At 36.7% G+C, this 22747-nt stretch overlaps 1 protein-coding gene across 3 annotated transcripts in view; it reads right to left on the reverse strand.

The window, feature by feature from the left end:
- Positions 1-5120: 5120 nt before the first annotated feature.
- LOC106871932 (phosphoglycerate kinase 1) overlaps positions 5121-22747 on the reverse strand; it is a 35663-nt gene continuing 18036 nt past the window's right edge. For 2 of the 3 annotated variants that reach the window (XM_014918704.3, XM_089361564.1), the window contains 10 exons: positions 15888-16040; positions 14899-15043; positions 13078-13181; positions 11937-12056; positions 10941-11055; positions 10158-10337; positions 7380-7456; positions 7070-7170; positions 6874-6972; positions 5121-5267 (listed from right to left, as the gene is read on the reverse strand). In XM_014918704.3, coding sequence (XP_014774190.1) covers positions 5227-5267; positions 6874-6972; positions 7070-7170; positions 7380-7456; positions 10158-10337; positions 10941-11055; positions 11937-12056; positions 13078-13181; positions 14899-15043; positions 15888-16040 — 1135 coding nt within the window. In that variant the 3' untranslated portion in view covers positions 5121-5226. The remainder of the gene's footprint in view (positions 5268-6873; positions 6973-7069; positions 7171-7379; positions 7457-10157; positions 10338-10940; positions 11056-11936; positions 12057-13077; positions 13182-14898; positions 15044-15887; positions 16041-22747) is intronic. The other variant, XM_089361565.1, reaches the window with a different exon arrangement.

Genomic DNA, 22747 nt, shown 5'->3' on the forward strand with positions numbered 1-22747 from the left:
TGTCTACTATAGCCTCGGGCCAACCAAAGCCTTGTGAATGGATTTGGTAGACGGAAACTGAAAGAAGCCCGTTGTATATATGTATATATATATATATATATATATATATATATATATGTGTGTGTTTGTCCACCCCACCATCGCTTGACAACCGATGCTGATGTGTTTACGTCCCCATAACTTAGCGGTTCGGCAAAAAGAGACCGATGGAATAAGTACTAGGCTTCCAAAGAATAAGTCCTGGGGTCGATTTTCTCAACTAAAGGCGGTGCTCCAGCATGGCCACAGTCAAATGACTGAAACAAGTAAAAAAGAATATGTATTGATGTATGTGCATATACAGAACAACACACACCTCTCTCACATCCATTTCGTATACATGTACATACATCTTTCCCGTTAAAATGAAAGTAATTAAATAAATTCTAAATAAATGACTTGAAAATAATTAAAGAAAAAAAACATTAAAATATTGTCTATTCAAAGAAAGTTAAAATACCTACTGTAGAAACAACTTACATTTTTGAAATTACATTCAGTTAAAAATATTTCTAAATGATTAAAATATTGTGTACGTCAAAAAGTTGGGTTTTTTGCTTATTTTCAGAGAGCGTGAAGACTGTGTGCATGTATATGTCACAAATAGCGGACATGTTTGTGTTGATTGACCTGCCATGACATTCATTATATGTGTGTGGTTGTTCTGTATGTATATGTGTTGGCATCACGAGTTTGTGTTTACTCGTTTTCATTGATAAATAGAGGTCCAAATCTCACAAAAATTTGTACTGCACTGCTGGAGGTAAGTACGAAAATAAATATGCAAAAAAAATTAAGATAAAATATACTATTTCTGAGATATTTTGGGTACACACAGACATCTCTAGAGTTTTAGTATTATTAAGATACATATATTATCCGAAATGTATAATATTAAATATCAATCACAGCTGGTCTTACCAATCGGTTTCGTGTAAAGAATACAGGTGCATTACAATAAAGTGGTTTGCTAACTCTACTGGGATTGAAATGCAGACACAATACAAGTTATACAGTGAGCTAACCACTATATATATATATATATATATATATATATATATATACATACATACAGACACACACACACATGCACATAAATATATATATATATATATATATATATACAATGCACATATATATAATTGCATACATAATGGAAATCCATTCACAAGGCTTTGGTTTGCCTAGGACCATAGTAAAAGACACTTTCCCCACAGTGGTGCGCTATAGGACTGAACCAAAATCCATGATTTCAAAGAGAATGCATAAACCATACAGCCATACCTGCACTTTTAAGTAACATTCACAAAAAGTAGACACTGACAATTCCATCCTAGCAAAATCTAACTGAACAATGCATAATACTGTACTACTGATGTATATGTGGGGTACATATAAGCCTGCTAACCAATATTTTCCTGACATTTCACCATGAGTATGCCCCAACATGACAACATCCAACCATAGATAAATGATTTAATACATTCAAGAGAAAACCATCACTCAAATCATGTCCACCTGAAGAGTACTGTATTTAGTATGAAGCTTGTAATCACAGAAAAATAGTAATATCTACTATTTATATTCACTCTACACTGGTATAGTGGAGGCGCAATGGCCCAGTGGTTAGGGCAGCGGACTAGTGGTCATAGAATCGCAGCTTCGATTCCCAGACCGGGCGTTGTGAGTGTTTATTGAGTGAAAACACCTAAAGCTCCACGAGGCTCCAGCAGGGGATGGTGGCAAACCCTGCTGTACTCTTCCACCACAACTTTCTCTCACTCTTTCTTCCTGTTTCTGTTGTACGTGTAATTCAAAGGGTCAGCCTTGTCACACTGTGTCACGCTGAATATCCCCGAGAACTATGTTAAGGGTACACGTGTCTGTGGAGTGCTCAGCCACTTGCACGTTAATTTCATGAGCAGGCTGTTCCGTTAATCGGATCAACTGGAACCCTCGACGTAATAAACGACGGAGTGCCAACAACATGGCATGCACTTTGCTGTGTCCCTGATTAATGCATCAAAAAACAAAACACACTTCACTTGTTAATTACAAATCAAAAGTGGACTAGCTGGCTGTTAAAGGATTTATTTTATAGCTACAAACTCCATATGTGCTGTTGAGACTGTTGATACCTTTTACACTTTCATATTCTGACATTGAGTTTTCATCAGATTTTATTTTTCTTACTTAATGAAACCTACCTGTATGTAGCACAAGTGAATCCCCAAATCCACACATACATATATATATATATATGTATGTGTGTTTGTCCACCCCTTGACAACTGATGCTGGTGTGTTTACGTCCCCGTAACTTAGCGGTTCAGTAAAAAGAGACCGATAGAATAAGTACTAGGCTTACAAAGAATAAGTCCTGGGGTCAATTTTCTTGACTAAAGGCGGTGCTCCAGCATGGCCGCAGTCAAATGACTGAAACAAGTAAAAGAGTAAAATTATATATATACAGACATGCCTCGCCCTACTTGTCTATGCGAAACTGATAGTAACCATTCCTAGTTCTGCATTTTCAATAATACATGGTAAATAAAAGCCTATTTTAAGCTTACAAACAAATAATTTTTATTTTTTAATAAAGTACAGCAAAAAAAAATAAAGTTACAAATACAATTTGGTGGTGTTTACTGTACATCGCAAGACACTTTATAAGCTTAAGAAACAAATTCAGTTATTTTTATTATTTTGCTAGAGTAAAAAAAAAAAATTAATTATTTTAAATTTACCAATATGCACATAGAATTTGGTAGTATACATCGCGGATGTAGATGGCTGTGGATTGCCAACATCAACAGCTGACTCTAGCTGTTCTTGTTCGATGCATTCACTAAGCTACACTACTTCATGGTGTGTATCTTAACATTTACTGTATGTATTTTAATATGATATTATGTGCTTTTATTCTTATTTATTGTACAGTGTCATGATTTTATGAGCTTTTATCAGTTTTCCAGTGATATTTCAATTCCAATATTTGTGGGGGATAGACGTAAAGTTGAGTAAAATGACAACTTGATTTTTATTTTACCATTATATTATTTTTGAAAACCAATGGTCGGTCGGTCGGTCGGTCGGTCGGTCGGTCGGTCGGTCGGTCGGTCGGTCGGTCGGTCGGTCGGTCGGTCGGTCGGTCGGTCGGTCGGTCGGTCGGTCGGTCGGTCGGTCGGTCGGTCGGTCGGTCGGTCGGTCGGTCGGTCGGTCGGTCGGTCGGTCGGTCGGTCGGTCGGTCGGTCGGTCGGTCGGTCGGTCGGTCGGTCGGTCGGTCGGTCGGTCGGTCGGTCGGTCGGTCGGTCGGTCGGTCGGTCGGTCGGTCGGTCGGTCGGTCGGTCGGTCGGTCGGTCGGTCGGTCGGTCGGTCGGTCGGTCGGTCGGTCGGTCGGTCGGTCGGTCGGTCGGTCGGTCGGTCGGTCGGTCGGTCGGTCGGTCGGTCGGTCGGTCGGTCGGTCGGTCGGTCGGTCGGTCGGTCGGTCGGTCGGTCGGTCGGTCGGTCGGTCGGTCGGTCGGTCGGTCGGTCGGTCGGTCGGTCGGTCGGTCGGTCGGTCGGTCGGTCGGTCGGTCGGTCGGTCGGTCGGTCGGTCGGTCGGTCGGTCGGTCGGTCGGTCGGTCGGTCGGTCGGTCGGTCGGTCGGTCGGTCGGTCGGTCGGTCGGTCGGTCGGTCGGTCGGTCGGTCGGTCGGTCGGTCGGTCGGTCGGTCGGTCGGTCGGTCGGTCGGTCGGTCGGTCGGTCGGTCGGTCGGTCGGTCGGTCGGTCGGTCGGTCGGTCGGTCGGTCGGTCGGTCGGTCGGTCGGTCGGTCGGTCGGTCGGTCGGTCGGTCGGTCGGTCGGTCGGTCGGTCGGTCGGTCGGTCGGTCGGTCGGTCGGTCGGTCGGTCGGTCGGTCGGTCGGTCGGTCGGTCGGTCGGTCGGTCGGTCGGTCGGTCGGTCGGTCGGTCGGTCGGTCGGTCGGTCGGTCGGTCGGTCGGTCGGTCGGTCGGTCGGTCGGTCGGTCGGTCGGTCGGTCGGTCGGTCGGTATGGATATTGTTTAGTTTGTTTTCTGTGCGCTAGTTAATGCAAATAGTTTGGTCACATTTTATCTTTGAGACTAACTCATCAGTAAAACATGATAATAATGGGGTCCAAATACCACCAACAGGTGACAGATTCCCACCATTGATCCTGCCACAAAATGTTTATAAATTATCAACAGGGACCCTGTGACATATGTAACTAAGGTCATGAACACATATAAAACAGGGGTCCTGGAACACACTCTGGACAAAAGTTTCAAATGTCGTACTTTGGTGGCTATGAGCCAGGTAGAAATAGAGGAGACAAAGGTATCAATGAAGAACAGTTACGTTTTACAAAAGAAAACTGTTGACAAAGAGTGTCCAGGTGAATATTTTATCAGATAAAACACAGCCAGCCACTATTATAATTACTAGTTGATGTATACATATATGTATGTATATGTAGTGTAATATATGGATTTATACAATTGAGTTGCTATAACAGAAAACTCTTCTAGCGGACCCAGCTTGCAGGCCACAAAGCAATTCAATACAGAGGGGTATAATGCAGAGCTCCATGCAGATGAAATCCAGGAGATCCAAATGATGAGATTATTTCATGTTGAGTATGTAAATTATAAAAAGTCAAGAGGTTTGAGAGGTGAATATTTTTATTTAACCACTTACCCTAAGGATGACAAGTGGATAAATAAATATATTCACTGACTGACTATGACACGTGAGCGTGTGTGCCAATCAAATGTTTTAGTTAAGATTTTTTTAACATTATCTTCCTGAACTTAGTATGAGTCAAAGTCTTGCTATGCTACTAGATTACCATACAGTACTACCGAATTGAGTTCTTCAGAGTATAAAGAACAAAACCCACTTTTTAAGTAGTTACGATTAGCTAAGTGAGCACGAAAAATGTTACAGCAACAATGAAATCAATATCTAAGTTGCATTAATATTAGGTAAATGAGGAAAACTATAGGAACATAGTCATATTAGGGAAATGGTTGTGTAAAAACGTATTGTTGGCTTAAGTATGGAATAAACAACAAACGCAATTGATTATCGAGAGTACATTAGTTATTTCATATAATTTACATAATATTAATAAAAACAGCTGTTAAAATTTCTTCCGATTATACAACAGTTTCAAACATAGTAAAACTGGCTATGCAGTGCTCAAAGCAGCAACACCTGGAAGCACTCTCCCTGAAAAAAGGAAAAGACAAGTATTTCATTACAAAATTACACTTACTGCAAATTTGGTTGTGGCAGTAAATCTTTTTCATTTAACCCTTTAGCATTCAGATTACTCTGTCAAATGAAATGCTTCTTTATCTCCATTTGTTTTGTATTAATTATGCATTATCTTGTAGCTTCAAGATTTCTGATGGGATTGTTTATCTTTAGAATGACATTGTAAGGTGTGAGGGTATGAATCTGGCTGGCCTGAACATAAAACATGTAGAATATTTGGGCCAGATATGGCCAGTTTAAATACTAATAGGTTAATCAAGAAAATAATGTTTCTTTTGATTTTTCTATTGTTGAAACTATCTATCAGTTACCATCACCATGGTAACCATCATCATCGTTTAACGTCTGCTTTCCATGCTAGCATGGGTTGGACGATTTGACTGAGGACTGGCGAACCAGATGGCTGCACCAGGATCTAATCTGATCTGGCAGAGTTTCTACAGCTGGATGCCCTTCCTAACGCCAACCACTCCAAGAGTGTAGTGGGTACTTTTACATGCCACCAGCATGAGGGCCAGCCAGGCGATGTTCTCTGGAAATCCATGCAGGTATTGGAAGACCAAGAAGATTGTATATCGATGAATTGGATATCAAGCTGAGAATATGAAGACTGCAATGGAAGATCACGGCATGGTATGGAAGAGTTGCACTGGTCCAGGCAAGGCACCCAACCAGACAGATATACAACTCCTGAGAGAAATGTCACTGTCCCATTTTTTACAGGGGCAAGAGGTACAAATTGAACTCAGAATGTGCAGAGCTGGATAAAGATACTTCAAAGCACCTTGTCCACTGATTTAATAATTTCACAGATCCACACTTCTGGACTGTTACTATTTACCAATGCTCAAAAGGATAAAGGGCTATGTTGGACTGGGTGGGATTTGAACTCCAGTGCAGGTAGTCAGAACAAATATCACAAAACATTCTAATCAAAACTCCAAGTCACTACCTTTTACAATAAATTATCTAAGATGACATGATATAAAACTCTAAATTCAATAAAATGTAAAAAAAAAAAATACTTATAAAACTTGCTCTTTTAATACATTTTTTGTTTTGTTATTTTTTTAATTTAAAAGCCCAAAGAAACCAAGCAAAATGAGTCAAGAATCAAATGTAATTTGTTTAACTTTCACTCAACCTAATTCAGTTACAATTACGTCTTTAGTATTTATCAGGTTTTTAACTGTAGTGCACATTGAGAAGAGCAGTTTGATTAAAATTACATCTAAACTATGTGGATGGAACATTTGAAAAAATACACGTCCCAAAGACCATTATGCCTGTGTCGCCTGCTTACAACCTGAATTAAAATGTAGGGCTTATATGAAGAACAGTTTAAGTCATGAGCAAATGGATAACAAAGAGAGAGAGAGAGACATGGATAGAGTAAGTAAAGGGATGACGTGAGAGAAAGAAGGAAAGAGAATGAAGAAAGAAGAGGAAGAAAGCCAAAGAAGAGAGAGAGAGATATAAGGAGAGGGAGAGAATGGTGTGTGTGAAAGAAATCTTGTAAATTTTTAAAAATTTCTTTTACTGCCTCAAGCTGACTTACCTTCCAGCAATTCTAAACTAGCGCCACCTCCAGTACTGACATGGCTCACTTTAGTCTCGGTTTTGAACTTGGCACAGCAGGTAGCAGTGTCACCTCCACCTGAGATACAAAGACATTTGATATCAAAATGGTTTAAACATTCATTAAATAATCTTCAGAAAATTTGTCAGGTTAAACTAAAGGGACAGCAACTTACCAACAATAGTTGTTGCACCGTCTTCAGTGGCCTTCACTACAGCATCCATCATAGATTGGGTGCCTTTAGAGAACTTCGGAAATTCAAAAACGCCAGGAGGGCTGATGTTGAAAAAAAAATAATTTTCAAGTATACGTAACAGATAATGCACTCTAACCTAATAAAGTTTGTAACTAGGTTAATAACAAAGAAAGAAAGAAAGATGAGGAAATTTCATTAAGAGAAAACGACAGCAGGATTTCACCTGCTTCCCTTTGGATCCAAGACACTTGTCAGTTACTGCACATCTAAAGAAACAAAGTTTACTTACCCATTCCACACAATAGTCTTAGCCGTAGCAATAATTTCAGAAAATTTCTTGTTTGTCTCTTCTCCAACATCCAAACCCTGAAATATATTTTAGTGCTTTATTGACTAAACTGAAAGAACTGACCTCAGAATAAATATACAGAATAGAATTTCATTAACATGAACTATTAAAATGGTTCACATTAAAATGAGATACTAAGATTGATATCAATGGAAAAATATTAGCATAAATACCAAACTATTTGGATCAACATAGAATTTATATATAATATACACACACACACACACACAGCCATACATTTTATATATATGTACATTACATATATATATATATATATATATATATATATATATATAGGCGTAGGAGTGGCTGTGTGGTAAGTAGCTTGCTTACCAACCACATGGTCTCGGGTTCAGTCCCACTGCGTGGCATCTTGGGCAAGTGTCTTCTACTATAGCCTCGGGCCGACCAATGCCTTGTGAGTGAATTTGGTAGACGGAAACTGAAAGAAGCCTGTCGTATATATGTATGTGTGTATGTGTTTGTATGTCTGTGTTTGTCCCCCCAACATCGCTTGACAACCGATGTTGGTGTGTTTATGTCCCCGTAACTTAGCGGTTCAGCAAAAGAGACCGAAAGAATAAGTACTAGGCTTCCAAAGAATAAGTCCTGGGGTCGATTTGCTCGACTAAAGGCAGTGCTCCAGCATGGCCAAGTCAAAAGACTGAAACAAGTAAAAGAGTAAATATATATATATATATATATATATATATATATATATATATATACACACACACACACACACACACATATATATATATATCACACACACATATACACATATGTATATGCAACAGACTTATGCAACACACGAAACCAGCCAATCACCTCATCACCTACTTATCTGGCAAACACACAAGTCAGACTGCATTATCAACAGGAAATAGAACAGAATAGCTACTGCAAATGTCAAAACCTTTCTTGGCAGAGAATGCACTAAGCAACATAGATTAGTAGCTAGGAACTTTGGGGTCAAAGCTAGGCAGACAAATAAAGAATACATGGAGAAGGAAGATATGGAAAATAGAAGATTCTACAGTTGGGAATAGATTTAGAGAATTTCTAATGAACACACATGACTGTAGGGAAGAAGATTTAAGCGCCTGTAACATAGCTGACCACAGAGAATTTCAACAGAAGAACCTGCTTTGGGCTACAGACCAGATATGTAGCTAAAACAACGTCCCTACCAAGCCCAAGGTAACGTGGTCGTGAAATAATGGGGCAATAAGTCCAAGAGACAGGCTTGGGAAACCTACAAGGAAGCATTACCAAATGGCTAGATGAGCATCTAAGCAACAGCTATACTTGGCTCAAGGTGAGGTGGAAAGGAAGAGATTTGCAAATGTCCCACAACATGATGAGAAGAAGCATAAAGTGTTCAGGATTGCAAGACAATGTGTGAGAGAGAACTGGGATATCATTGGTGAGAAGTGTATTCAGAATAATGATGGCATGCTTGCCAGTGATATGGGAGACAAGAATGAAACAAGCAAGAGCTATCATGAAGGGCTGCTGAACATGGAGGATGCAGGGCATGAAGCGAGATTACTTCATGCTGACCCTACAGAGATACCTACAATTTGAGCTGAGAGCAGTGCGGTAGAGGAAATGATCAAAGACATGAGAGAAAGAAACCTGTGGGTTCATCAGGACAAGTTGCAGAGATGCTCAAAATATCTGGTAAGAGACATAACTACTACTCAGAAGGTTAATCGAGTTATACAGGAAGGAGTCATATCCAAAAACTGGCATAGCAGTGTCTTCATAAACTGCTACAAAGGTAAAGGACATACCTTAGAGAGAAGCAACTATAGAGGGATCAAACTGCTAGACCAGACTGCACGGGTCAAGGAAAGAGTCATAGCATGATCCAAAAGAGAGAAAACCTTGAGCAGCTGCAATTAGGCTCCATGTTTCCACTGAGGCAATTCAGGGGAAATATTCAGCTAAGCATGAATTACTATTCCTGGTTTTTGTTGATTTGGAGAAACCATTTGACATGGTACTATGCTCAATAGTTGGTGGTCACTAAGGAAACAAAGTGTAGATGAATGGCTTGTGAGGGCTGTAGAAGCTATGTACAAAGATCTGGTATGTAATGTGACAGTTGGCAATGATTTCATTGATGAATTTAGCATAAAGGTAGTTTATCAAGGTTTAGTCCTCTCCTATTTATCATAGTCCTACAGGCCATCACAGAGGAATTTAAGATTGGATGTCCATGGGAACTCTTATATGTTGATGATCTAGTTCTCATACCTGAACCTGTAGGGGAATTAGAAAGAAAATTCCAAGCTTGGAAACTAAACCTAGAATCAAGAAATCTTGAGGTAAACTTAGCAAACATGAAGGTTTTATTAAGTAGGATGAAGATAAAACCCTGGGATCTTCAGAGAGCTGTCCTTGTTCTATATAATGGTTTAAGCACATACATAAAAATATATATTTAAATACTCTTCAGCATGTTATTGGTACACTGTTTCCATGTTGCTAATTTGCATACATCAGCCTCTTTACACTTTCCTATTATCATATTCCCAGTCTCAATAAGCAACTCTGAAACCAAAATTTAAAATGATTAGTTAAAAGGGTGGGTAAATGCTCTAACTTAAAATGATTGTGCAGCTTCACTCGGAATCTTAACAGACAAATACAGTCAAAACAGCTCAAGTATGTCAGAACATAGATAAATTGACACTCAAATCAAAGCCTTACCATACATCCTGCAGGAATACCTTCCTCTACTGTAGCTTGACCAACTGTGGCATTTTCAGCAAATTTATCACCAGTTACAAAATCAACAGGCAAAACTATTTCTACATTGTTTTGCTTTGACTTTTCTATGAGACGATTAACAATTTTGGAACCGTCTTCATCGTAGAGGGAATCCCCAATCTGGAAAATCGACAAACAAAACATTCCATTACATGAGGGCAAAATTCAAAACTTGACAATCATCACAAACAATTATCTTTTATTCACTTCTGGAACAGTTCTTCTATATTATTATTGATTAGCTTATATTATGAATTGTGGAATTAAATATAGTTTAAGAGCCAATTATCTTTATCTTTTACTTGCTTCAGTTACTAAACTGTGGCCGTGCTGGGGCACAGCCTTGAAGAATTCTTAATCAAATTAATCAACTGCAGTACTTATTTTTTTTTTAAATCCTGGTACTTATTCTATCAGTTTCATTTGCCAAACTACTAATGTTATGGGGACGTAACAAAATCAACACCAATTGTCAAGCGGTGGCAAGGGTCAAACATACACACACACACACACTGAGCTTTTTTCAGTTCCCATCTACCACATCCACTCATAAGGCTTTGTGCAAATTCCAAACAACTAGGTGGTTTGAGGTAAATGGACTAATGCTTCCATAATAACACACACAACAAAACACCAGCTAAAATGGTAACATCTAATCAAAAAAGCCACACCAAATGAAGTGGTGTGTTCTTTTGCCTGACGATATACAAGAGAAATGCTAACCTCCATGTCGTTAAGAACTTTGAGGAAAGTGAAAGCCATGCCACCACCTATTATCATCAGATTTACTTTGTCCAGTAAATTCTCAATCAGTTTAATCTTATCAGCAACTTTGGCTCTGTAACAAAAATAAAAAAATTTACTTTGAGAAATATTGGAAAAGAAAAGCAGACAACAAGCTTTTTTTTTTTTTTTTGTGCATTAATATAATACAAGTGAATTTTGTGTATGTATATTTTTACTTCATGATCATTAAACGTCCCTTTCTCATTGCTGGCATGGGTTGGATGGTTCAACATGAAGAGATGAGCCAAAGGGCTGCACCAAATTCTAATGTCTGCTTTGGCATGATTTATACAGCTAGATGCTCATTGTGTTTATACACATTTTCATGCATGTTTGTGTATGTATATACATGTGTGTGTTTGTACATATGTGAGAGACATTTGTGTACATAAGTGCATATTTCAATGTTTTTACTTTATCCTGTTTTCCACAAACTGTATATCAAATACACACCATCTCTGTCACTAAAAGAATCACTAAAATTCAATAAGGAATGTCATTACAAGGCAAACCTTAATAAAGATCGGTACAATTTGTAGCTGAATGATGAAGAGAACAGCTCTAAAAGACTTTAATTTACATAGTCCTTTTCCAAGATGTTTTAAGAAAACCTGATATTAGTACAGAAACCTTTCTCCATAACTGTTGAGCCAGCTCACATTACACCAACTATGAAGTATAATAAGCCAACATGTTAGAAACAGCAGTCAAATCACCAGAAACAAGCTTCTCTTAATTTTGGTGTCATAGGACTGCTCAATCAGAGCAAGAGTGACAGCACATGTAAACCACATTTGTAACCACCACAGCCTAAGACTGAATTCATTTCGTGAGTTAAGACCATATCATTTATCTAGATATCATTGATGACTTCAGACATAAAAACACAAATACATCAAAGCGAGAAACAGAATGAAAGTTTTAGAAACTTACCCTCCAAGGATAGCTAAAAATGGTTCCTCAGGTCTTTCAAGAGCCTTAGCAAAATATGTTAGTTCCTTTTTGAGGAGGAAACCAGCCACTTTATTGGGGAGTTGAACACCAACCATTGAGCTGAAGAAAAAGAAATGCATTTGTATCTAATATTATCTGTATAGTAAAATACGCTTATGTTCTGATCTAATGCATTCTATACTTTGGTTTCTGAGTATGTCATATACCTTCATCCATTTACTCATCATGTATCATCCATCTGCATTATATGTTTGTACTAATTCAGTGGTTCCCAACTCTTTTATTTAAATGAGTTTTCCCCACAGATATGCTTATCCTTATGGATATGTATATATATATATATATATATATATATATGAAATTTTGAATTTAGTTCACAGACCACCAGTACTACCTTTGCAGGCCACCAGGGCTCTGTTAACCCCAGGTTGGGAACAACTATACTAACTTAACCAGTGTTCTTGCCAATACTTATGCTTATGCTCTTTCTCATTCCTTCTCAAAGCTTATATTCAATATATTCCTTTCAATTGTCTCAAAGTCTGTCTTTTGTAATATGGTGGGGAAAAAACCTTTGCTGCAAGCAGAAACCAATTTCCTGAAGTTTCACCATTTATATTGAATACTTGTCATTGTGCAATAAACAGCTCAATTTCATAAACACTTATATTGATAATTAATCCACAACATCTGACACACCTAAAGTTTGGCTTACCATTTATGTTGACATGTCTAATTCAAATATTAAAAAAATCTTTACTTGACATGATTAATTTTATTATTCAGATACATTTTTTGACAAGCATCTAATGAAACAGTAGAAAGATTTCAGTACAAACAAATATTAGATATACAGAGGTGAAAAGTTAACCGAATGACCTGAAGCAAATTCACAGGACTGGATTAAATACAAAGACAGGACACTCTCTGCACATCAATGGAGAGAGGTAAAAGTTGTTTGCAAGAGAGGATTTCCTTAGAAGACAGTTTTGCTTTAGCATTAGATCTTTGTGTATATAAGGATTTTAACTAGCAATCTATAATTAATGGTTCTCCTAAAAGCTAACAATGAAATATCCCTTCAGTATAGAAGTAAAGAAAATGATGTGAGATGACAAACCTGTGGGCTCGGTGAGCCGTACCAAAGGCATCATTAACATAAACATCTCCTAGTTTCGACAATGACTCACGGAACTTCTTAACATCATCTGATTTTGCTTTGATCTGAAATTATAATCAAAAGCTCAATGACAAGACAAAATACATTCCACCAAGTATTAGGCACCAAAATAAAAACTTCAGAATCAAAATTCAAAACTAGAATTTTCTCAGGCTACCTACACACACGTTAAAATTTCAACTAAATAATGATTAATTATGTTAATGCTCAAGAAGGTGCAATATTAGTAGAATGGGTTGAATTCCTAGTTTTCCACTTTAGTGCATTGCTTTAATAACTAAACAATTGCAATACCAGAATGACTGATCTATATCACATTCAAGAGATATATCAATAGACATTAAGTGCTGGTATTTATCACAACCTCTGCTATACTTCATCTGATCTTTTACATTCCAAATTTTATTTTGCTAATCACATTTTCAAATTGTTTCAAACATAATTATGTTATGCCTGTTTGATTACATTAAAGGAATTAAGCATTTCCAAACATATTAATATCAGTTTTTTTAAGCAACTTTTATTTTTATGACAGAGGATGTGCAACACCAATGATCCCTTTCAGGACTTCCAGAACCTGGTGGAAAGAAGTTATCACAAATGCTTGTCTGAGGGATTTGTGGTAATGTTACACCAAACAACAAATTAAATATTCCACCTAAAGATACAGTTTTACCAATATGCTTTCACACAGAAAACCTATTTTCAACACTGAAGCTATGATAGAAGACCAAAGAGCCATGCATTTGATCAAACACCAAAGCCATGTAAAAGCAAAATTCTTAACCACATAGCAATAACAACGCCCATAGTTATGTCTAGATTTACAGCTTAACACCATTTGCTCAGCTTTGATATGAGCTTTGTGCCACTTATTCACCTTCAAGTTCAAAGAGAAGGACATATTTGAAACAAACTCAAAGCTAATAGTCTATCACCTTAAAAGATCCATTCATTCATCACACTTGCTTTATTTCAGTCCAAGTAAAACCTAATAAGTTTGATCAGATGTGATACAATGTAGCAAAGTTCATTACATTGAGACTCTCGATGCAATATCATCTGTGTCACTTTGTAATTCCAGAGACAGTTTTAAATTCTGTTTCTTGCAGAACTTCATACATAGCATTAGTCTATTTACATAATTCATAGAAACCTTATAAATTTTAATCACAAGGAATATAAAATAATTAGATTTTTCATGTCCTACTTTCAATGTGTATGTCCACCAATGTTGATAAGGTCATGAATAGAGATAACTGCTTTAATACAATGCTATCATGTAAATTTATTACAGCAATAAATTCAGTTTCCAGTAAACATATCTATAAGATATTTCTGTATTTATATTGTTATTAGAAGAGCCCTGAAGATTTCCTGAAGTAAATTTAACGAAATTCAACCTGAAAGAGCACATTTTTTTTTCATTTCCAGACTAAATTTACAGATTAAACTTGTCAGAGTTTAAAGTTTTTAAGTTGTCTCACACCACTGTATCAATTTGCAACTAAATGTACAGGACAATAAGAGTTAAGTATATAGACCAAGAGTAAAAAAAAGTTGCAGACTTATCTGCCCTAATCAGAGATATGTCAATCATAATTTCATTAAACTATTATCTCTTCCAACAAACATGCCAACATATTTTTCAAATCAGCATAAAAGCATAACATTATTGTAATGTGTCCAAGAAAAAAATGAAAAACATCTACAAAGATATCTTAGTTAAGATAAGGAAAAACCAAATGCTAAGAGAGTTACCTTTTGACCATTCTCATCAGTTCCTTTACCTTCTTCTTCTATGTGGAAACGCAAGTTTTCCAAAAGGAAAATAGAACCTGGTTCAGGATCACTACATGCAGCTTCCGTCTCAGGACCAACACAGTCAGGAAGAAATGTAACAGATCTGTAAAATAACATACAATTTCCCATTTAAACTATCAGCCAAAAGTTTCGGTACTCTGCATTAGTCACCCCGTATTTCCGAGAATGGTGAAACAAAACTTTTAAACATAATAAACATGACACATAATAATATAAGTAGTGTTGGCAACATAAAACGTGTTTACATAAAGAGGAATATGGGAAGTTGCGATAAACATCAGACTAAGTAATTACTGAAAAATTATTGCTGTGGAGGTATGCTAATACACCTGTCAGAAGTAACTGGCACAGAAAAGTATCAGAAGTGAAACAATGATAGTTCCTTCTATACCAAAGACAATCTCCTGGCTTAATAAGATTACAGTCATTTGTCTTTTAGTTATCTACTAATTTAATTCTCTATCACAACAGAGTAAGAATAAATACCAAAGATCCATGAAAGAGGTTAGAGATTTCACTATTAAATGTAAGGCTTTGTGAACCAAGTAACAATTTCTAAAAAAAAATCCTTTGGCACTAGTACTCTACTAATAATTTACTGATTATTCAGAAGTTTCCAGAACTGTTAGTACCAGTAATATACTGGAATTAAATAGCTAACAGGTAAACAATAACAGTATTTGACTAATAGAAATCATAGATAAGTATCATCATCCTATGAAGACGAAATCTATAAGCAATAAAAACCCTGCCTAAGCGGACAGTGAAGCCTGGTGCAGTCTTCTGCCTAGCCAGCTCCTGTCAAACTGTCCAACCCATGCCAGCATGGAAAACAGACATTAGATGATGATGATGATTATCATCATGAAAGAAATAACCAAATTATTTTTAAAATGTTACAAACAAAGGTAAAAATACAAACGTACTTTCCCAAAAGTTTATTAAGTTCAGGAACTACACATTTCATGGAATATTTTTCATTGGGTTTTCCATCTGGCCTCCCTAAATGGCTCATGACCACAACACACTTGGCTCCTTTCTCCAGAGCATACTGTATAGTTGGTAGAGCAGCAACAATTCTAAAATTCAAAGTAAAAGATTCAACAATAAAAGAATGTTAACATTAATATTCATTTTTGAAAAATTGTTTATGCTAATGATTATACATTTATGCATTTGTTTTGCAAGATTCTTGATGTGAAACTGTGTGTTGAAACAGATATTGTGGTATTTCAGGATGGTCTTTTCTTTTTTTTTTCCTTACCAAATAAACACATGCACTATATATTCATTCTTCACACATTTTTTTTATATTGTTTTTATTTTATCTTATGTCCCTTGTCTGGAAATCTTCCATCACACATCTGTGACATCTTCAGCGACTCTTCCATCCCATGTATATCTTCCTGTTCTGTTTAATCCATTATACATTGTTGACTTCAGAAAGATGAAAAGAAACTTCAATTTCAGAAGGATTTGAACTCAGAACATTTAAGGGGATTAACTAAATGTTACAAACCATTTATTCTGGCAAAATGCTGTTCATACCATTCCACCGTTATCAACAATAAAGATTTTCTTGCAGAGGTACATATTCACAAATTTGAATGAAGAATGCAGGTAATTCAAAATATAGCAACTGGTCAAGCACTGGTCTCATATGTAGTTATTATATTTCTTAAAAAAGTTAACTCTGAAGAGTTAGTTCATGCAAATGAGCAAATATGAAGAAAGCATTTGTGCAAGACATGATACATAGTATAAAGTCTGAAAGTTATGCAAAGAGGGTTCAAAAAAATAAATAAATAAAGAACCAGTGGAAATAAAAATCTACAAGGATAGCATAAGGGCACAGTTTGCACCTGGATATATGAATTGTTGCAGAAAATCCTCAAATCAAACGCTGTATCCCGTTTTCTAAAATATTCTTTAAGCTAGAGTAAAGCAAACTACGGCTGCAAGCTTATGAATGTACAACTGTCTCTATAAACAAATACATGATTTACATACATATAGGTGCAGGTAACATGTGGTAAGATGCCTGCTTCTCAGCCATATGGCGTTGGGTTCAGTCTCACTGCATGGCACCTTGGACAAGTGTCTTCTACTATAGCCTTAGGCCAACCAAGACCTTGTGAGTAGATTTGGTAGACAGAAACTGAAAGAAGCTTGTAATATATATATATATATATATATATATATATATACATATGCCTCCTGGTCCACCAGTCCTCAGTCAATCGTCCAACCCATGCTAGCATGGAAAGCAGACGTTAAACGATGATGATGATACACACACATGTGCTAGTATGTGGCAGGTGTGCTTCTGTTTGTTGTCCCCCTGTGTCTATATATGTGTGTGTGTGTGTGTGTGTGTGTGTGTGTGTCTATATATATGTGTGTGTGTGTGTGTGTGTGTGTGTGTGTGTGTGTGTGTGTGTGTGTGTGTGTGTGTGTGTGTGTGTGTGTGTGTGTGTGTGTGTGTGTGTATATATATATATACATACATACAGAGAGAGAGAGAGAGAGAGAGAGATTTGAAGACTACAATGACAAAGAACAATAATAAGATGAATTATAATAATAGTAATATTAATGATAAAAAACATAAAGAAATAATATGGTTAATTATCCCTTATGGGATCCAAATCAAAACTAACTTAAAGAAATTCTGAACATAATTAAAATCTTTTAAAAAGAATAAAGAGTCTTCGAAAATATTCTCAAAAAAAAACTATCAGAGTGGGATATTCGACAACAAAAAAACGTTAGTAATATTATATCATCAATAAACAACATCAAATTAAATAAATTCTATAATAACAATTTAACTAATATTAATAATAGCTACGGAAGAAATATAACAAACAAAAAACATAACCTTATACTAAATAAATGCACATAACTCCCCACCCAGTATGTTAAACAATTAATGAGGACGATAGTTAAATGTAGTTTTTAATAGAATTATATAATAGTATTAGATACAGATATACCTAAAACCAAGGGAAAAAATGTAAAGAATATTACCTTAAAAAGGATTAGACAGGGCACATATCAAATAAAATAAATTTCTAAAAAAAAAATCCCATTATACCTATAGATAAGAGTATCTTATTATTATCTCCCCTTGTATTCAATCTCTCATATGATATTAGTCTTAAAGAATTTTTTTAGAGCAGTGTATTTTTTTCCCATAATACTTAGTGCAGGACAGAAGGTGCAGCCATTTTCACAGGTTAAAGAAGGGGTAAACATGCAAATAAGTATTCTTCTCTTGTTAATTAGTTTTATTCAATAAATTTGTAAGATATATAGAGGTTTTTTACTGTGTAGCAAACTCATGAGAGGCGGAGAGTGAACATAGGTTCGTTTGCCCGAACAGGAGAAATTATTGATTTCTCATTGGTTAAAAATTACTGCCCATATATGAATTCTCACAAGAATACTCAGATGCACATGCAGGCAGAGAACAATAAGTGCCCACACACCTGTCCATGGGCACATAATGTATGGAATGATAGCATGGTGATCACTGTTCAATGTGGATTATAGTAGTTCAGTGCTGTGTTTACAGGGTGGTAATATTTGAGGATGGCTTTCATGGCATGCAAACAACATGTAATCCCTTCAGGTAATTTATTAATGACCTTTATCCTACTAAGCAAGATTGATAGTGCTTTTTCAGAGCAAAATCCATAGGTCCAAGAACACACATTCTAAGACCTGCGGATTGTGCAGAATATTCTCAACTCTCTCATGGGATATGCTAATAGCGTTGTCATCCATGACCATGTGGTGAACACGACCAATGTTTTCCTTGGTGGTGGCAGTTTCAGGATGTCCAGATCTTGGATCATCTTCAAGACTCCCTTCCCCTCCAAAATTCAGCTGCCCACTTTTTTACTGTTGATTAAGATGGAGTTTCATCCCCTAATGTAGCAACCATGTCAGTATGAATGTTGTTGTTGGGGGCTAAACCCATTTTCTGCAGATACTTGATTAACACCACAGTGCCAAATTTTGTCCATTTTCAAAAGAAGTCGCTACTAGTTACTTTTGAAGTCTCCTTTGAACAGTCAGATGTCAAGTTTACCTGGAAAGACACAATGCAATTATTAATAAGAGTTGAAATTTGCAAGCAAGATTTCACAGCTGTAGTATCGCTACTTCAGAGTCAGCCCTATGAATTTTCCAGTCCATCCTTGCGTATTAATATACTTAGTACAATATATATATATATATATATATATATAAATATATATTCTTTTAGTTGTTTGTCATTTACTGTGGCCATACTGGAGCACCGCTTTAAAGAAATCGACCAAGATTTATCCAATCAACCTCTTTTGCTAAGTTACATGGACGTAAACACACCAACAGTTGTCAAGCGATGGTGTGGGAACAAACACAGACACATACATATGATGGGCTTCTTTCAGTTTCCATCTACCAAATCCACTCACAAGGCTTTGGTCAGCCTGAGGCTATAGTAGAAGACACTTGCCCAAGGTGCCTGCAATTATGTATGTGTATATATATATATATATATATATATATATATATATATATATATGTATATATATAAATATACACACACATGATGGTAGTCTCTCAGTCTGAAAAGGATAGCTCTGCAATTTCTTGCTGAACTTGCACAAATGATTTCTCACGCATTGCCGGAATAGGTGCACGATGTACCACACATCAAGTTGCAAAAACAGTGCAGAGCAATGTGAGACTTAGTACCTCGCTCAAGAACACAATGCACCACCCAGTCCAGGAACTGAAACCACAATTTCACAATCGTGAGAGCAACACATTAACACTAGACCATGCTGCAACTCATTCATTGCCAAAGAGTCAACTCTGTTGGACTGGGCATCTCATCAGGATGCCCCACTTGTCTTACCTGCATTGTTTTCTATCGGGAACTGACCAAAGGACAGTGATCCATTGGAGGACAGAGGAAGAGACACAAAGATCAAGTTGCTGTCTTCTTGCAGAAATGCAACATTCCTCCTACAGATCTAGAAACTCTTGCTGTGGATTGAAGCAGATGGCAGACCATCAACCACCAAATGTGTGAAACCTGTCAAGACAAGTTGCTGTCAATGGCTTGATGAGCACTGAGCAAGGTGTGCTGTGGCTGCTACTCAATCACCTCAAACATCCAACTCATTGTTTCCTTGTTTGACCTGTGGAAACCTCTGCCATTCAGCTTTTGACCTCCATTCACATCAACATGTCTACCAACTGCATTTGACACCAACTTAAAAACATAGCATCATTCTTGGAAGTGAGGGACTTCCAAGCAATATATATCTATATCTGTTACATCCGTATATACCTATACATATATATGTACATGTATTCACTATATGCATACATATATGTACGCATGTATATACACACATGGATACATACATAGACACACATACTGATAAGTATACATACATACAGACACACATAATGAGAGATATACATACATACAGACACATACTGATAGATATACATACATATATATATATACACATATATAAACCCATACACACACACACACACACACGTTTGTGTATGTGAATGTGTTTGTGCATGTAAAATAATTACTTGCATTGTGTACAAGCAAGATCTGGAACAATTATTACCTCCATCTTAGCGAAGACAGAGGTATTATTTTCAGTCATGTTTGTTTGTTTGTTAGTTTGTTTGTCCGTAGATAAGATATCTCAAGAACTGCTGGATATATTTGGATGAAACTTCTTTTCACTTCATTTTTGAAAGTGGTTGGGTTCATTTTTAGTATTCTCATGAGAGCAGTCGAGTTCATTTCAGATATTCTCATTCTAAAAAAACATCTCCGGCTAATCGTTGACAGGACAGTGATGTTGCCTTGGCAGAGGTTTGCACTCTCTGAGTGCTCTTGCTTGTATATCTATTAGTAACACATCTAGGCTAGTTCAAATGCAAAAAAGGCTGAGTGTTGTAGAGTACATAATAGGGGAATAAATTTTCCCTTTTACAATGACTGGGTTCAACAGTCAGCTCATTGATGCACAACATTCTGAGATTCCAGTGTTTCAACAAGTCTTATCAGCCAGAACTTTGAACCACTGGCTTTGTTTATATTTTCAGCAAACAATTTTTTTACCTATCAGTGCTTATCTCTGCCAACAAAAAGAAATTATGTTCTTTGATTTTGCAATTTCACTATAAAGTACCCTTAACCTTTTTGATATCAATCCACCCAAGACTGTCCTTGCTTCTTTTTGATACAAACTCTCTATATAAAATGATCTAAATTAAAATTTCCCATTAAAATTCCATGTTAATTTATGTTCCAATTAGCAGCTTAGACCAAGATATTTTAGTAAATTCTTTATTTCCAAAACTAACTGAAATAAAAATGGTTATAGTTCAGTAGAAATTCTGTAACAGAAAGGTTAAATCAGTCTGAATTAGGTGGTTACTATTAACTATATTTATTCCAAAGAAAAGTAAAAAGAACTATAGGAAGATGGAGGAGGTGCAGGAAAAATTTGACAAGGTAATTAGCCTTGTAACAGATTCACAATCAGATTCAACAAGACAAGCCTGTACCCAGCTATGTTGCCTTCCATAAATAAAACAGTTAGGTGGTTCGTTTTGACAATCAGACATTCTGGGGCAGATGCAGATATTCCAAGTCACTGAAACAGCACACTGAGCATCTAAATATTAATGAACAAGCTTTTTTTATTGAATCAAACAACTTATCCATCCAATAAAACAAGTCATCACAATCCTTTATACACTATGTACTCTTACATATACATATATTCATTTATATAGACTAACTACCCCCATATTTAATTTACACACTCACACAAAATTATACATACACGTTCATATACTTATTAAGCACACCTAAATATGCATGAATATTCACACACTTGCGTCATCTCTTTCACCTGCACACACCAAAAATTTGAATATTTTGATATGCTCGTCCTTCAATTTCTCTGCAAATATATCACATAAAAAAAACCCACTACATTTTGTAAAGTGGTTGATGTTAGGAAGGACATTCAGCCATAGAAACCTTACTAAAGCAGGTAGTAGGTCATTTTTCTTAGACTTACATTCAACTTTATACACACTTATAAATACATACCTGTATTAAAATGCACACCCACACATCTACTAACACTCAGACATTTTCTCACATAAACACCTTCCTACTACCAACCACTCCCACCTTGCTTTACAACTGGTCTTACCCAATGCAGATAGTCGGCCTTTACTGCTGACTCTTCCAGCACTCTTTCCCTCTCTCACATTATACACACATGTACACACAAACATACATATGCACACATGCACCCGCCTGATCATTATTCCCTTGCTAATATTCTCACACACACACATGCATTATTTCTATGAGGTGCATTCAAAAAAGTATCTGACTAAATTATTTTCCACCAAAACTAAAGTTGAGAGGGCAAAATCCTTTGGGAAGTGACGACAGCCTTCCTGCTCATGCATGTAAAGTTTCATGCCAGTGGGCCATGTCAGTTCCCAACTGTTATGCCTAGGGTACAGATGTGTAGTGCAGAGTCGTCAGATTTTTGTTTTCACAGAACACATCAAGCAGAGATATTACATCAAGTTTTGCCAAAAAGCTTGGTGTTACTTAAGTTCAAACCATTCAGAAGGTTCGGCAGGCCTTTGGCAGTGATGCCATGAGCAAAACTCAGATCAAGGAGTGGTACAACTGCTTCAAACATAGCTACACCTCAGTGGAGAG

Source organism: Octopus bimaculoides, chromosome 13 (genome assembly GCF_046866305.1).
Source record: "Octopus bimaculoides isolate indiv1 chromosome 13, ASM4686630v1, whole genome shotgun sequence".
In the NCBI taxonomy this organism is placed as follows: Eukaryota; Metazoa; Mollusca; class Cephalopoda; order Octopoda; family Octopodidae; genus Octopus; species Octopus bimaculoides.